The sequence below is a fragment of the Juglans regia genome, chromosome 7 (genome assembly GCF_001411555.2).
Source record: "Juglans regia cultivar Chandler chromosome 7, Walnut 2.0, whole genome shotgun sequence".
NCBI classification, from domain to species: domain Eukaryota; kingdom Viridiplantae; phylum Streptophyta; class Magnoliopsida; order Fagales; family Juglandaceae; genus Juglans; species Juglans regia.
The window spans coordinates 37,998,526-38,016,337 of NC_049907.1; the positions used below are offsets into that span (position 1 = coordinate 37,998,526).

Here is a 17,812-nt window from a genome sequence, read left to right on the forward strand (position 1 = left end):
AGGTTCTTGTTTACTGATGCATCTACGGTACTTGTTCAATTTTTTATACTCAACATTGTTTCCACCATTTCTCCAAATGATATTGTTGGGATTTTTGAGGAATGTACAAACCTTGTTACTAGTTGTAGTTGCTTGTTATGAACTTGCTGTGTAACTCTAGCAAAAATGGAACAATAAAATGGAAATGGATGAAAAGGAAATAGATGATAGAATCATATATTCATCACTGTGCTTGAAGATGATAATGGGTATTCTAGGTATCGTGCCTCCTGATGAAAACCACAAGGTTCAATAGAAAACTTCAGAATAATCCTACAAACTACCACCTCCTGTCTATATACTGGGAGACACCCCCTCCCATAGTCGTCAATCACCAAAATAAGGCTATGACCAATTTTCTACAAATAACACTAACTAAGGCCATGTGCCAACAATTTAGCAATACAAATGAAACAAAAGGGGAACAACATAGCTAGAGGCCCATCAAGCGCGGCCCAACTTAATTGGGTACAATACATTATCCGCTCCTTTAAAGAACATTGTCCTCAAGGTTGAGAGCAAAAGGCGCGAGTATAGCCACAGAGGCAAGAGCAGCATAGCCAACAAAACATTCTTTGCCAATCTCCGTCTATATCTTCATCATTCAAATTACAAGTTGACTCAAAAGGCAGTAGCACAGGGCCATCCATCCAATAATCTAGTTCTTTTTCCTCTATCTAAAAGCCAATGAATTGATACTAGAAGGAGCTGAGTTTAGATTCTTACCCACGAAATTTTCAGCAAGGAAGTAAGTATTTGTTTTGGAGTCATCACCACCAATAACAACAATCCCATCCCAATCAAGCTTCAATGCTATTTCTTCAACTTGCTCAAGCATTTCAATGCTATTTCTTCAACTTGCTCAAGCATTTCATCAAATAATTGAGGTGCTCTATCTTCCAAATGATTCAGAACCAGATCCAATGACTGATTATCCAAAAATTCAAATACAGATAAAACCTCCCCAAGTCTCCTCTTTGCTTCCAGTATAAGTTTCTGGCAACTGAAATAGTCTTTAGATGTAAGAAAAGCGAGATTCGTTGAAGATAGTTTTGGAGGAGTAAGAATGTAAATCTTTGTTAAAATTCCCAATGATCCTTCACTTCCTATAAATAAATGCTTTAAATCAGGTCAAGCACACCACGGTTTGCTAAAACAACTTCAATACCAAGTACATTTCCATGAAGAGCTTCGTAACGGACAAGATGCAAACCACCAACATTAATTGAAACATTTCCACCAATCTGGAAGCTTCCTTTTGCACCTAAGTCCAGTGGCATAATAGATCCCTAGTTGTCTAGAAAAGAAATTGGATTTTCCAAAATGCACCCTGCTTCACATACCAATATACCACTAACCTCGTCAAAGAATACAACGTTATTCATTGAACCCATTTTAATAATCACTTCATCAAAAACAAAAACACATCCGCCTACAAGAACAATATTTCCACCTTGGGGAACATCAACCAAGTTTCTAGAATTATAGTATTTAAGAACCTAAGAGACCTCTTCAGTGCTCCTCGGTTGTAGTAGAAGCTTACTGGAGCCGTTGTACTTCTATATCCAGTTCGTGTTTGCAGAAAGAAGCTAATCCTCATCTTGAATGACATTTTTCTCGCCTAATACGCCTTTAAAATAACTTATATCATCAGAATTCACAATAAAGAAATGATGGGTTCCTTGGTATTGTTGCTGCCTCTTTGCTACCACTTTGTTTTGAGCGATAACATATTTCTTCCATTTCCTCTTCATCGACTTTGAAGGAATTGTCTCTTCCAAAATCTCGACATAAGCTAAAATGTGCACTAGTTTTAGGAGTGCCACCTCTGCCATGAAAGCCACCACCTCTATGATAGACAATCCCGTAGGCAATCCGAAAGTCCCCTGCACTGTAATTCCCACCATAGCTTTTGTAAAGGGATTCACTATGCTCATCGACTTCCTCCTTATCAGTCTCCTCAACAACCAGCAATTTGACTTCCTTTACTAGAATCGGTTTCAAATCCACAGGCTCTTCTTTTTCATTGAAATTCTCTTCCTGAGATTCTTGGATTTCTTGTTGCTTGGACTGTGAGAATGGAAAATCAGCAGCAGACTTCCTGTCTTCATTGTACATGATGACCCCCAAAAAAATAACACCGAAAAGACCAAAACAAATATTGAGAGACTGTTGTTTTTACATCTTTTCATTATTCTATTTTCCGAGTAGAACAGAGGTTCTTTCTGGTGAGATGGCTCTTTCACCCGATTTTCTTCCATGGTTGCAAAACTGAACTCCGCAACAAGTAAACACCCAAACACTCTTCTACACCCAAACACCAAAACGACACATCCCTTAACTGACCTTTCCACAAATAGCTAAGGCACAATTTCCGTCCATTTCGAGAGATTGAAGTCAGAGAGCATTGGATTTGTTTTTCGCTTGGGGTGCATGGTACAACCGAGCTCCTTTGCACAGTACGTAGCCTTGTAGACCTGATATATGTGCTCTGCAGCTGCAACCCTTGGTTTGACATCCTCAAGCTTTGCAATGGCCAAGGTCTTTGAGGCACCACCCACAGTCAGGTTGTGGTTGGGAATCCAGTCTAGAGGCTTCCACTGTAACAGAGTTTGGGCCTGGAAAGGAAAGAGCTTGAGTAATATGTGTTTATTTATCGATGGAGAAGAGGAGCCGAGATAATGAAAATAAACACCCCTGGGTCAAAGGTTCCATACTGGTGCGATTCAGTTAAGGATGTGGGGGATGGAGTAAGGTCAAAGACAAATAGTGATTATGACGAAGCCCAAAGAGTAAGATCTGTTGCCATCAAGAACCCTTTTGAGGTTTCTCTACTATGATCAGAGCAGGCGACCTTAGAGATTGAAGATAAATCCAACAATTCTTTTGAAGACTCTTAAGATTTTACCCTCACAAATTGGGATCTCTTTTATCCCCACTGCCTTTTCTTTCCCTTCCGTTGAATCTGCTAACTTTGTTGTTGAATTCGTAGCTACTTCCGTCTCTTCATTTAATTTTTTTGAATCGAATTCTTCACTCCTCATGTCAAGAAAGAGATACCCATCTTCAATTATCTTCATCTCCATTAACATAACATCATCTTCCAAAAGAACTTCTATGTGCCTCAAATGTTTTGCTCCAACGTATATATATTTATTCCATACGCGTATTCAATGTTCAACTTCACATAGTAAATGGTGTTAGAGGGTTCCACCAAGATCTTTAAATTTTTACCATCCTCAAACTTCACTGTGAAAACCCTTTCTCCAAACTCTCTAAAAGTTTCATTATAGAGTGCATGCTGATAATTCTGAAAACAAATTTGTAGTTCTACATTACTCAATTCAGCCATGAGAATCAGTGGCTCTAGATACCACTTGTTAGAACCTTATTCTAAAATCGCTGTGATGTAATGAGGAAGAATTGAGAGCATTGGCAATAGCCTAGCCAAATGCCAATGCAAGTCCAAATTTTAGCTAGATGTGAGAAAAAGCCTCCACATTGGACTAGCCAATGGTCCAAAACTTAAGATTTGAGCTACAGTAAATCTGGAGTCCTCTCCAAACATGGCGAGTTACTATTCACAATGGAAAATAATATTTTATTATTTCATCTACCTTCATCTCTCTTTCCCTCGTTCTTTTCTATTTCTTCATCCCGAATAGCCCCATTTCCCTCGTTTTTCCTTTCTTCTCCCGAAAGCTCCCAGCATGTTGATCCTTCGGCTTCGTCTTCTTCAACTCGCCGAATCGCACCCTCACCGAATCGCACCATTTCTTTCTTTTTCTCTTCCTTTTCTCTCACGCCAAATCGCACCCTTTTGTTTCTCCCTCCCATTTTCGATTCTCTCTGCACCATCGCCGAATCACACCCTCTCTCTGCCAATGCAAGTCCAAATTTTTTTCCTTTCCGCTCTCAGAACCCATTTGCAGACCAACCCACGCCTTTTCCGTTCCCTCCCTCCAAATTTTTGTTCCTTTCCATTTGCAGAAAACCCATCGAAGACATCAACAACACAGAGTATTTAGACTTCTCTCCAACCATGATTTTTGCCCTAGACTGTCGAGATCAACAATACCATATTCCCTCGAAGAACTCAGGTATTTCACAAGGGTATTTCATGGCCGCAGTATCTGTATTCTTGGCAGGTTATTGCTTTCAATTTCTTGAATCTATGTTTTGTGACTAGTATTATGTGATTCGAATTTCTGTGATTGGTATTTTGTGATTCAAATTTCTGTGATTGTGATTAGTCTTAGGCAGTAGTCTTAAGAGTGTGTGATTGGTATTCTGTGATTGTGATTGTGGAACTCAAACGAGGAACAGAGGATCAACCTCATGCCATGTTGATACCATTAGAGTACTTCCTTATGGGATACGGCTTGTATAGACCTATAAAAACACGAAATTCTCTGCAAGTATGAAATTAGAAAGATCAAAAGGAGTTGGGGAAAAAAAATTTTGTAATCTATTATATCATAGGGATTTGCATTTTCTCTTTTATTCGTTGGGGTTGATAAGTGAGAGGGTAACCATGTTGTTGTATTGATAAAGGTGAAGAAAAGGAAAGATGTACTGTGGAGGGGTGGGGATAGAAAGAAAGCATATATTTTCATTCTTTAATTTGTAGCCATCATTGTTAGTTGAGACTAACGAATGATAATTTTCATCAATGAGACTAATGAATGATAATAATAACAATAATAAGTTTTGGATATGGCTTATTAAATTAAATTATAATTTTAAGTATTGGGAAACAATAATTTTAAGTAAAAATTAAATTATTAATTAATATATAGAGTGTATTTGTAAAATATTAAAATATTTTTTCTTTTGTAAAATATTATTAAAATATATAATATTATATTATTATTTTGATTTTAAGATAGCTAGTCCAATGTGGACTTATTTAGTCAAAAGTTGATATTATAGCTAAAAGTTAAGATTTTAGCTAAATTTTGGATTTGGCAATGGCCAATGCTCTAAGTATATATCTTTGGGTTGCTGTAATGAGAATAAGAATATGCTGGAAGGTGTTTGAGAAAAGGCTTAAGTGAGCCACATATATATTGATAGTAGGAATTCTTCAAGGGATTCTAAAACCTCATTCCAGAAGAAACCTTGACAATTTTTCAGATTTTCCAATACCTTCCTCACAATCTCCTCCTCGCACCTTAAGGGTATCAGAGATTTTAGCGGACACTATTGAAGGAAGGCCATAACAACCTTTGGTTTCAAATGTGCAATAACCTTGGCTAATCCTAAAAATGTTCTTAAGTCGCCTTTGCTGAGAAAACACAGGCTGTAAACCTTCTTCAGTTTCCATCAATGTACCTAATGAAGACTCCACATCAGCATCATCACCTATCCCCTGGAACTGATATAAAGCATGATTCCCAAATTCATTCAAAAGCACCAAACAAGTGTCTTGACTTCAACACACCCATGGAAACAATAAACGAAATTGTATCAAAGTACGTAATCTTCATTTCTGTAACATGGTCATTGTCATGGTCCAAAGTAACCTTAAAAATATCTCCATACTTTGTTTGTAACAGACAAAAAAAAACATCGCTTTTTGCTTTTGCATTGCTGCAGAAACTATAAGAACCCCTTGCTCAATAGGCATATTTGCACGTCTTGGAATCATAGCCCTAACATCCGTGTATCCCTGATTCTTATATATCACAAAATTTTCAGCACAAACTAACACACCAGGGCCATCACAAACTCCAGGAAGAGTAACAAGCAAATTTGCACCATTATCAACTGACTTTGACCACTTCCTAGACACATGGTTAAGCCCTAAGTCAAACTCATTAAAATTTAAATGCATCTGGGCCTCGCTTGCTGCTTGCCTGGTAGAATCCTGGTTCGCCTTAGAGTAATCGAACTCTATGGAGACAAATATTGGGTTATTGAAACTGTAGTCAACCCCACGAATGGAGTACACAATTGTATGCGATCTATGTGCCTCTAGTGGCGAAAAAATGGCCAGCCTCGCTGCTTTATCCTTATTCAGCACATAAACAAGGTTCTGTTTCTCACAAACCCTGATCATCCCTTCCACATCAGCGATTGTGGAGAATGCCCCGCAATTCCCACAACCCCTTGGTCCTAGACACCAACGACTACATCATCTTTATTGCCTTCTTCATAAACCTTCATTTTCCCCAAATCTTTAGTAACCAAACAAGCTATTCCGTCAGTGCTGGGGACATCAACGACCTCTTATTCCAATGAAGAAGAGGAAGACAACACGACAACACGAGAAGATCCACCACCACCATTATAGCCCTGAGTTCCATCCATAACGGTATCTTCCGCAACCTCAGAAGATTCTATGGTAAAGCTTCTTCTTCCTCTATCAAAGGGCTCCAAAATACACTTCAATGTAATTTTATCAAACAGCTTAGGCACCATTTCTTCCCTCCACACTCATCTGTAGCCCCAATCTTCTCTTCCTTTAATAAAAAATTTTGATATTATGCTTAAATTACCCAGATTAAAAAAAAAAATTAAACACTTTTTAAAATATTTTTATAAAATAAATAAATTAAAGAACAAAATAAATAAAAATTCAAAATAGATAATATTGTTGTTACAACACAATGCAAAACATAAATATAATAGATACATCACAACTATTTAAACTAATATATAACAATGCAAAATAAATAACATTGTTGAATATTTTCTCTACAATTACTGATCAAATAGCTTGTATTAACAAATTTGCAATAAAAACAATATTTTTTAGGGGAAAAAAAACAAAAAAAGGGGTTATGGAAAACCGGGTTAAAAATTGGATTTGGAGACAAACTTTTTTACCTGTCTGGGTGTTTTCTCTAAGATTCACCCAAATTTTCAGGTTCCAGACCAAACTGGAAAAAAATCCGACCCGGTTCTATACCCCTAGTCAGGACGTCAAAAGTAAAAGGACCAATAAGTCTTTTTTAATCTCAATCCAAATACGAAAATGACAGTAAAAAAAAAAAGAGTCATTCTACTGTTAATGAAAATGTGTCAACAACTTGTATGGAAAGGATCAAAAATCAAAAGTCAAGGTTTGTCTCCAAAAATCTGTGATCTGATTGACATAAACTCTCATCCTCTAAAATAGAGATCTTAAGTTTAAAACCCCATCCCCAAATATATAAAAAAACAGAGTCAAGGTATGTCATTTATTTTTATTATTATTATTATTGAAAAAGGCAAAAAAACAGATGACTAAGCATAGAATGTTGCCGGGTCATGATGTGTTTTTCAAAAGCACGATTAAGGAAGAGAAAATTAGATTACGATTGGAAAATAACTAGTGTCAGATATTTTTAGATTACGTTATTGTTATTGTTACTGTTATTATTATTATTATTATTGTTATTTTATTATTATTATTTGTAAACTATTTCATTTTTATTTATAGATATTTATAAACATTTTAAGTGAGCTCTTAAAATTTAGCTAAAGATAGAAAATGAGCCAAATATGAGATTTCATTCAACATGAGCTCAAGTAAGATTTAAAAACAAATATTGGCTCCATCGAGGCTTAGGTTGCATTTGAATATTAAAATGAGTTAAGTTGAATTGTAAATGATAATATTTTGTAGGTCTCAATGAAATAAATTTAACTTGTTAAGGTTGAGATAGTTTAACTTTTTAGATTGAAATGCATGAAGTAGGTTGTGATGAATTTAATTTTTTTTTGAGAAATTGAAAAAGTAGTAGGTCTCATCAATGATTGATTTAAGATTAGTTGTGTTTAATTCAACAACTAAACATAGTCTTAATATTGTTTGTTATTTTGGTGTTTAGACTAAGATGTGATTTGAATAGTGAGATGAGATGGTTTTAGATGAAATTTGAAGTTGAATAAAATATTATTATTATTTTAGGATTTAAGAAAAAATGAATTGTTTATTATATTTTGTGTAAAAATTTGAAAAAATTATAATGATGAGATGAGATGAGATAAAACTCTTCTTGTATCCAAATGGGGTTAATAGTTTTACTCTTAAAGAGATTAGATTTTGATCATCTGAAGCAAATTCTGTTTCCACAAACATAGTTCCGCTGAATCTACGACAAGTTATCCCAAATTAATGAGTAAAGCTACTCTCATCGCTCCTGGTACCGCTATATTTTTTTTAATTTTTTTAATATTTTTTTTACTTAGTGATTAAGTAAGTATTTTTTAATGATATTATAATTTTTTTTATTTTTTTTAAAAATATTTTATAGTGTTAAAAAAATACATGTATAAAAAAGTAAAATTAAAAAACACAGCATTTTACACTATCAATGGCTCCCAATGGGATTGGGAGCGGTGGCTGTAGAGCCACCCCAAATTAATACCAATTTCTCACCTATCATCTCAAAGACTTAAGCTGCATTTGAATGATGAGGCGATCTTAAATTATTTAATTGATTTGTAAATTATATTGAGATGTGTTTGAATATAAATAAGTTGAGATAAATGTTTGAATGCACGAAGTAACTTGTTGTTTGAAATTAGTCAACGAAATTCCAATACCGAGAAGCTTCGTGATGCTTGAAACCGAAGGCCGGCCAAGGAAAACAACTGTTTTCTTTCATTTTTTTTTAGGGAATTCTTTCTGATCCGGAACTAATCGGAAGCCTTTTTACTTTCTCTTATGAGCAGTTCCCCATAAAATGGTCTCTGTTTTTTTTTTTCCTTTCCCACGCTAACACTTGCAGTACTGTATTTGTTTTTTCACTTCCGAACATATATGATATACCACGTCAAGAAGTTCATTGTGAGTAAAACTTCTGGGATATTTACACGTGGATATTGTTGGAAACAATAACAGGTAATGCCTTTACATATAATATATATAAAACCGGAATACTGATCCATCGGTAATTCAACATCTCTGGCTCACATAATTACCTAAAACACACTATGACTACAACAAATTTCAACTATCATAACTGCTCTCTCTCTCTCTCTCTCTCAAATAATCATACAAGCATTTCATTTGATATTCGTACAACAAGAAGACATAATACATGTATATACACACACACTTACAAGATATTGCAGATGATAATAGTGAGCAATGAGACTGCACCGATAGCCCAAGTGGCGAACTTGAGGGGCAGCGGTAGGGGAATGGCTATGGCAAGGAAGAATGCTGTGGCGGCGACGAAGACTGCAAGTAACTCAAGTGCTCGGGCTGCGGTGGGAAACTTTGAGCTAATAAATTTGGCAACAAAGAGGGCAGAGAAAATGAGTAACATAGCGAAACAAAGCGGATAAAAAGATGGAGGAAATTTCGAGTGAGTTTGCTGGGATTGGAGTGCTATTGCAATGGCTGATGTGAAGCAAAACGACATGATTATGTCCTGCCACTCTAGGTTGTGTGTTGCTGCTGGTGGATCTAACGGTTTAGACAAGAGTTCGAACATCGATGTTAAATAAGCAGAAAAGACGTCTTTGGAACGGCAGGCGATGTTCATGTTGATATCTGGGTTTGCTTTGTTAGAAATCACAAACTCATGCAGAGAACATCCTTGGCATCATTATTTATAATGAAACGAGCTAGGAAACAAAGACGTAGATGACTTGTAAGGAAGCAGACATGCTAGAAGATCGAGGAATCGGATCCTTTCATCCGTAGAAACAGAGCAAAAAGGTGCTGACGGGTCGAAAGTCCGATCTTCGAACTTCCCAGATCCGATATCCTAACAAAAATCTCGTCGGATATTGCATCGGGTCATTCAATACCGACAAAAAAAACAAAAAAACAAAAAGGGGAAAAAGGAACTTGAAAGTCCACTTTGTTGGATGCCAGCAAACAAATCGGATAATTGTCTCTCCCTCCCCCGTCTATGACACGCTCTTATTTTCCTCTTTTCTTTTTTTTTATATTCAGTTTTGTAAATATATTCAGTTTTGTTGAAGATTTCCGATATATATAATCTAGGATGTCTCTGGATTTAATTTGACAAGGAAATTGAAAGCAATTAAAATAAAGTAGAAATTAATATAATGGAGAAGAGGAGTAGAACTTTGTGGTTATATCCTTATTATTTTTAATTGTGATTGAATACAAAATATAAGTCCTTATTGATAAGAAAATTACATTAAAATGGGTGAGCTAAATATTTTCATTATTATCAAAATTAAAATTTTCGATTTCATTTTTTTAATAATATTTTGACAAATTAAATCACACGATTTGGTAATAATGAAAACAAATTGTTAATTTAATATTATGAAATGATTTGATAATACTTTAAGATACAAAATATTGTTTTAATGTTGCAGAATTGGAGTTAATGGAAGACATATGAATGTTTCTGTGCCAAACGAAACGGCGTGTCTTATTTTTTTGGGTTTCATAGTATTTTATTTCATAACAAATAAAAGTATAATATCTATTTCGAATACGTGTTGGTTTGGAAAACCCTTTCGGAGTCCGATTACTTTAATTAAACCATCGTCGGATCGGTGGTTTGATTTTCGGTCTGTACCTTTTATAGGTCAAGCAATACTATTATAGTCAACATCCGATAGGTTACTGTACACAGAGTTGTTGGATATCCGATCCGCATTCAGATTATTATTTTTTGAGTACTTCTTGCAGTCCGCGAACGGGACTCCTTGCGCACGCCATGAAACATATCGTTTCATTTAAAGTAGGCTCCATTTATTAAATATAGTGGACGGTTCAAACCAAAACAATGCAACATTATTTTCCTTATGTCCTAAACCTTCGTCTCGTGGGTTCATCTTCATCTCTAGAGAGGTTATTGTGAGTTTCATTTCAGAAACTTTACAGTGGTTGAATTGTAACAGGGATATTTACACTACAATTATTCATTCTAGTTTTTTTAGTCTTATTTTAGTTATTTTTTGTTTACTCTCTGTTTATATTTTCTCTATCAAGTTTTTTTGTTAATTTTACATGTGAGCAAATTATGCTGAAATCTATTTTGAGTTTTGAAACGAGTAACGAGTGATTTTTCCTTTCTAGATTTTATTCTTATCGATTAAATTTGCAATATCTTTGTTTTTTTTTTTTTTCATTTCCTTGGTCTGCAGCGCTAATTTATTTGTTAAAGTTTAGCTTTAATTGGAATAGCCTTAATCGGACCCCCCAAAGCGCACGCATGGAGATCTCTGAAGTCTGATTTTGAACCCGATTAAAGGAGTTGCCGCCGGCAAAGAGATCTTTGAAGTCTGGAAAGAGTCCCAATGAGTGGGGAGTCCCAAAGCGCAAGAAGAAGCCATGGAAGATGTTGGAATATGTGTGGATGAGACGGCTGGTGGTTTGTGCTGATGGTACCGTCCTCATTTTCCTTCATGCAGAGAGTGAAGACTCATACCAAAGCTCATGAATAGGAAAAATGGAAGGCTTGGCATCAGGTTGGACTTGGACTACACAAGTGGTCTTCTTCTATCGCGGGAGGGAGTGATAATCGCAGTACCTAGCAGTACTCTTTTTTTTTTCATTAACGTATGTATGTACTAGAATCGGGAAACTAGCTAGAAATTACGCAAGAAATTAATCCCGTGCACGCGATAGTGGGAAAAGTCTCCGGATAGGGCTAAAAAGTCAAAAAGTCACACACGAAATTACCTTCGTGCCTACAATATATATAAGTTGCTCATCTTATTCCCAAGCAGAAGCAGAGGCAGATGCAGATCAGCTAGCTAGCTGCCTATATTTTCTCTTTGAGATCTGAGCAAACTCTTCAAGCTATCTTCTTAGTTCTTAGGCTTTCTTCTTGCCGTACGTGGGTTTCAGGTATGTTTGTTTGTTCAAATATTTTGGCGTACGTTTCCGGTTCTGTATTTCAATCTTCGAGCTAGGCAACCAGCATGAATTTCTTTTTATTTTTTCAATAATGATATATTCATTAAGCTTCACTACAACAAAATCACTCTTTAGGGACAAAAATTTTCATCTCAAAAGGTTTCAGTTTCGTCTCTAAAAGTATTTTGAGATGAATTTTTTTGTCTCTAATTTGTCTCAAAAAGCCCGTCTCAAAAAGTTTTTTGAGATGAAATTTTGATTTCGTCTCAAAAAATATTTTTTGAGACGAAATTTATCATTTCCGTTCGAATGGATTTCTTTTTAGACGAAACAAATTTCGTCCTTAATAATTGTTCGAACGCCAAAAATACAGTTCGAATGTATGGTTATCTTACAAACAATAACTTTTTCGGCGACCTCTTATCGCGGGAAAAAATCTTTTACAAAAATAAAAATAAAATATAAAATTGTGCTAAACCATCACTGAGGTGTCTTTTATAAGACATACGCAAAATAAAAAGCTTATTCATTCAGTCTTCTCTATGAACAATTACAAAGCTTGAATTAATTCTGATGCAATCCGTGTGCAACATGATGAACCCATCGTGGAGGAGGTGAGTCCAAGTGAGGTGAATAAATCTGAAAGAAAAATATGTATCAATAATTCAGAGGTTAGGGGTCACTAAGCAAAACACTTCTTTTCACAACTTTCTAATTGATCAACAAATCATCAACTAGATTTTGTATAATCTAACAAATGGTTGAAACTAAAAGCAGGAGAAGAGATAAACTCCAATTCACATAGCCAAGAAGCGTAGAGATGACTAAGCCAACTAAAGCCAGCAAGTTGGTGTTGCATCATGCTTCCTTGTATACCTGAAGATCTGAATCAGCCATTGAAATGTTAATGGATAACACAACAGACTAAACCATATGCCACATCTATATATATAACGCAGCTGGCACATGTGGCTTATTATATTATATGTAGCATATATTTACTAAAATAGAGATGTCATTGAGCTTTAATTTGTCTTTGTTGAGCCATTTACTAACTTAAAAAAACATACAAACAACAACAAAAATGCAAATCATTGGATATGCAAGGACTGGCTGTACTAAAATTGTTGTTGTGGCTGATGGCCATTGTTATGAGTAATAACAAGAATGTATGTTCTGTTTCAAAAAAAAAAAAAAAAAAAATTCCTAACTGATCAACTATACCTAGAAAAATTGATCAACCATACCTAGAAAAATATTGAGTATAAAATATCATAGATATCATGAAGACCCTAAGCAAATTAATTGCACCATATATTGATAATCAAATTATAATTAAATTATTTCATCTAATTGCACCAATTCAAGCAAAACATACTACTTTCATTTTATTCCAGGCCACTGAATTATATCAACCCCACACTAGTAATAATTATATAATCCAACAACAACTCTAATTTCAAAACAACAACTCAAAGTGATTAATAAACAAACCATTGAAAGCCTTTATAGATTTGGCTTCAAATAAACAACTAAACTAGGAAAAGGGGCACAATCGTACAGATAGGAATTCATAAAATAAACAACTATGGAAGAAGAGCTTTGGAGAGACTAAGCAAATTAATTGCACCATATATTGATAATCAAATTATAATTAAATTATTTCATCTAATTGCACCAATTCAAGCAAAACATACTACTTTCATTTAATTCCATGCCACTGAATTATATCAACCCCACACTAGTAATAATTATATAATCCAACAACAACTCAAAGTGATTAATAAACAAACCATTGAAAGCCTTTATAGATTTGGCTTCAAATAAACAACTAAGCTAGGAAAAGGGGCACAATCGTACAGATAGGAATTCATAAAATAAACAACTATGGAAGAAGAGCTTTGGAGAGACTAGTCTGGCAGCTTCTATAAGAAGAGCTTTGGAGAGAAATGAAGATATGGAAACAAAGATCCAAGTCTTTCATATGATTTTGTACTCATACAAACTAAAACATATAGTCCCAAGCACAATACTATCAAAAACACCTTCGAGGCAACTTAGTCACTACTCAAATTATTTCAATTAATATAAAAGCTTTGGCTTGAGCCATATACTAACTTAAAAACACATATAAATAACTTACAAAAATGCAAATCATTGGATATGCAAGGAATGACTGTATTAATGTTCATCAGGCATGCTCTTGATGATTTCAAAATCACCTGAAAACATCAAATATTGCAACAATCAGAACAAATCAATTTGTTAGTTTAGGATTGAAAAAAGTTTAATGGCTCTGCTTCTGCTACATACCAAGATCAATAATGCTAAGACAACATACTTTGAAATCGCAAATCATCAAGTTCAACTCTGGGCAACCACATTACTGACCTCTAAGTGGCATCGTTGTTATTCATCAAGCTAGAGTCTAGAAAATTTAGAATTGGAACTTCAAGATGGTATAGATTTCTCTAAATTATGAAAAGAAAAGCTAAAATACACACCACTCCACCAGATTAATAATGTAAAGAATAAGAATTTTTTTCTTTTTGAAGTGGAACCTCACTTAAGCAAGGAAGCCCTTCAAAAACCTCTAGAGAGTAAAATCCCGCATACACGACCCCACCAACTACAACCATGTATAGATAAGGTAATCCAAGGGAACTCCTAGTACAAAATCAAAATTAATAACTAGAAGTTTGAAGATACTATCAGATATAGGAGGCTTAAAGAGATTTCATGTAATACTAGGATTTTCTAGGAAAATTGGTTAACGCAGTAGATGACGTTTCTGGAAAATGTAAAGTTCCTATTTTTTTTAACATAGGGTTCAAAAACATACCATATGGTCTTCCTTTGCTGCTGATGATTTCAGATCGAACTGTAAGCACAAAAATCCCCAAATCCATGTATAGCCCGAGCATACGCCTCTCATTCTAAGCCCTAAAATCCAGAATTTATAACTGAAAAACACAAGAAATTCACAAAAGCAAAGCAATAACTTTTGTTTTGAGGGAGAAATAGAAGAAAATGATAGAAAGAACAAAAGCTTACCACTGGTGACTTCGTGAATGCGGACGATGGTGGTGGCGCAAGGAACCACTGGCAATAACAGAGTAGCCTGTAAGCACAAAAATTCCCAAATCCATGCATAGCCGGCCGAGCATACTCCTCTCATGCTAAGCCCTAAAATCCAAAATTCATAACTGAAAAACACAAGAAATTCACAAAAGCAAAGCAATAACTTCTGTTTGAGGGAGAAATAGAAGAAAATGATAGAAAGAACAAAGCTTACTGCAGGTGACATGGTGAATGCGGACAATGTTGGTGGCGCAAGGAGACAGTGGTAATAACAGAGTAGACTGAGACACAGAGAGTGAGAGTGAGAGAGAAGAGAGAGATAAGAAAGTGGCGTGGGAGAATGAGAGAAAGGAGGAAAGCTTACTTTAGAGGTTGGCCGGACGTTGGAGACGAAGGTGGTGACTAGAGACTAGAGCATCGGCGATGACAATAGAGAGAGAGGAAAATGGAGAGCGGGAGAACAAGAGTGAAAAACAAAGGAAGGAGGGAATAGCTTGTTTTATTAGGGATTGATTTTCGCGGAGTTATTTGAGAAATTTACGTTCGAATTATGTTCGGACAACAAAAAGTTTGATTGCCGCATTTTTTAGAGCAAATACTTTTAGGGACGAACTATTTCGTCTTTAGATACTACCGTTCGAACTATAAAGTGGTAGTTTGAACTATATTTTTAATAATTACAGTTTTTGAGACGATATTTCTGTTTTGTCTCAAAAAATTACTTTTAGAGACGAAAACATATTTGTCTCTAAAAAATTTTGTCTCTAAAAATCAAATTTGTTGTAGTGCTTATAATGTTAAGGTTAATTTCATCTTAAGTTGTAAAATATATTTATACACAAGTGGTCATATCTATAAGATTATCTCAGAGCTAGAGAACTTTTGAGTACAAAATAAGTTATAAGTTCTTTTTTTTTTTTGGGTAGTATTATATTAAGAATTGCATAGCCGTATATACTGAGCACTGGCATTGAGATTGGTATTGGTTTGCCAAATACTAGTGTTGTTAAAATTTAGGTAATTGAACTTCAAATCTTCCTGCATGGGATTAGGTAACTTAGCAACTTTGAGCTTAATTAGGAACGTTTGGAAACATATTTCATCTCATCCCATCTTATATCATCTCATTTTCTTACTAAATATCATTTAAACACAAATACTTTTAAATTGATTATTAGTATATTACAACTTTTCTAAATTTTCAAAAAAAAAAAAATTCAATTTTTTCAAATAAAAAAAATTATATTATAACAATATTATAACTTTATAATATTTTTTATTCAACTTTTTCTCTCTTCTTTCCCAAAACCTAATAAATACTTAACTCAAACCATTTTATTACTATTCACAAACCATTTTACTATTATTCACAAAATCTCATTTTCATTTCATTCCTCAAGCATCCCTAAATCAATCTCACAGACTCAGTAATAATTGACTGACCGCTATAGCAAAGTCATCCACTGCTTTATTATTATTAAAAAAATGATATTTGTAGTCATAGAATATGTAAGCATCGTGCATTTTTTTTTTTAAATGAGTTAATATAAAACTAAAAAGTTAATTTTTTTTGTAATTTTTATTATTTTTTCCAAAATAAATTCACAGAGTACACACAGTGATAACTCATCTAGAATTACTAATTACCAATAAAAACTCTAGAGTTAGTCACCTAGTGTAAGCGCGGCTGATGTGGCAAAATAAAGAAACGCACCGTTTTGAGCAATTTTCATTTCCCTCCCTCTCTACATTTCCATTTCCTCTCTCGAAGCCGAAGCCTCCACCCTCCCTCCCTCTCTACGTTTCCATTTCCCTCCTTCGAAGCGCCTCCCTCCCTCAAAGCCCTCACTCGAAGCCTCCCTCCCTCCTTCATGGTCGCCGTTAACCCTAGAAGAAGGTGATCAAGGACTCTGGTAATCGGTCGCCCTTGGGAAGGCAAGCAATCACCAAGCATTCAACTAAAACACCAAAACTCAAAAAATGGCATTTTCATCACTTAAAACTTGTATTCCAACTAAAGGATAAGAGTACCACTTGGAGTTCTGATTCAAGAAAAAAACAATGGAGACAAAACCTGGAGACTAACTCCAGCATAAATAAATGTACCTATCTGTTTTGACCATACAAAACCACATGACTCTTAACATTTTATCTTAGTGCCAAACGGCACAAACTATAATAAGAGAGAATAATTAACAGGACATGGGAATAACTCCATGTCCCACTTCTATTCTGGCCAGTTTGAGAATGAAGCTAAATTACATTATACAATTAAACATAAATGCATTTGCTCAAAGTGTGGCTACTCTCCATTGTAGCTTCAACATGTTCTAAGCAGCACAGCCTCCATAGACAATATTCATGCAGTTAAAATAAGAATATTTAATGAGAAGTCATATCTAATAGACAATTTTTATGCACATACTTATTATGGCATCATCCCATATATTGAGTCCATGATTGGGTGTTCACCCCCCCCCCCCCAAAAAAAAAAAAACATCTACATCCATAAAAGTTTTAAAAAAAAATTGCAGAAATTAAAATTCAACCATAGCGTTGGATCGGGAGTGATCTATCCAACCCATAAAAATAATAATGATAATTAGTAAGTACGAGCTAGATAATTTGCAAATGCTTAAAAAGCTTCAAAGTCGTAATTTTCGCCTCAATGAAAACACCTTCTTATCGATTATGCATGAATTATTGCAGGTTTTGAGATAAAGAAAGGATGGCATGTGAATATACTTGTATACACTCTGGCCCAGATCTATTCAAGGATCCCATGCAATTCAATCCTTCTAGATTTGACGTAATTAGCTCTATATCCGGTTCCTAATCATTCCTTAACTTCTTTCTGGTATAAACATTAGATTAATGACTTTTAGGTGTAAGATTTTAATTAAGAAA

The 17,812-nt window shown here is 34.8% G+C and overlaps 1 protein-coding gene and 1 pseudogene across 2 annotated transcripts; both read right to left on the bottom strand.

The window, feature by feature from the left end:
• Positions 1-852: 852 nt before the first annotated feature.
• LOC118348938 lies at positions 853-2,157 on the bottom strand (annotated as a pseudogene).
• Positions 2,158-12,329: 10,172 nt separating this feature from the next.
• LOC109002389 lies at positions 12,330-15,399 on the bottom strand. 2 transcript variants are annotated; one of them, XR_001998000.2, is made up of 7 exons: positions 15,270-15,399; positions 15,120-15,186; positions 14,879-15,010; positions 14,667-14,767; positions 13,968-14,046; positions 12,626-12,708; positions 12,330-12,463 (listed from the first exon to the last, which is right to left on the bottom strand). XR_001998000.2 is itself a non-coding variant. In XM_018980111.2 (7 exons), exons 3-7 carry the CDS (start codon positions 15,000-15,002, stop codon positions 12,389-12,391), a joined length of 387 nt encoding a protein of 128 aa, XP_018835656.1. In that variant the 5' UTR covers positions 15,003-15,010; positions 15,120-15,186; positions 15,270-15,399; the 3' UTR covers positions 12,330-12,388. The 2 variants fall into 2 exon arrangements, 1 of the variants encoding a protein (XP_018835656.1); XM_018980111.2 differs by having other exon boundaries at positions 12,701-12,708.
• Positions 15,400-17,812: the final 2,413 nt, after the last annotated feature.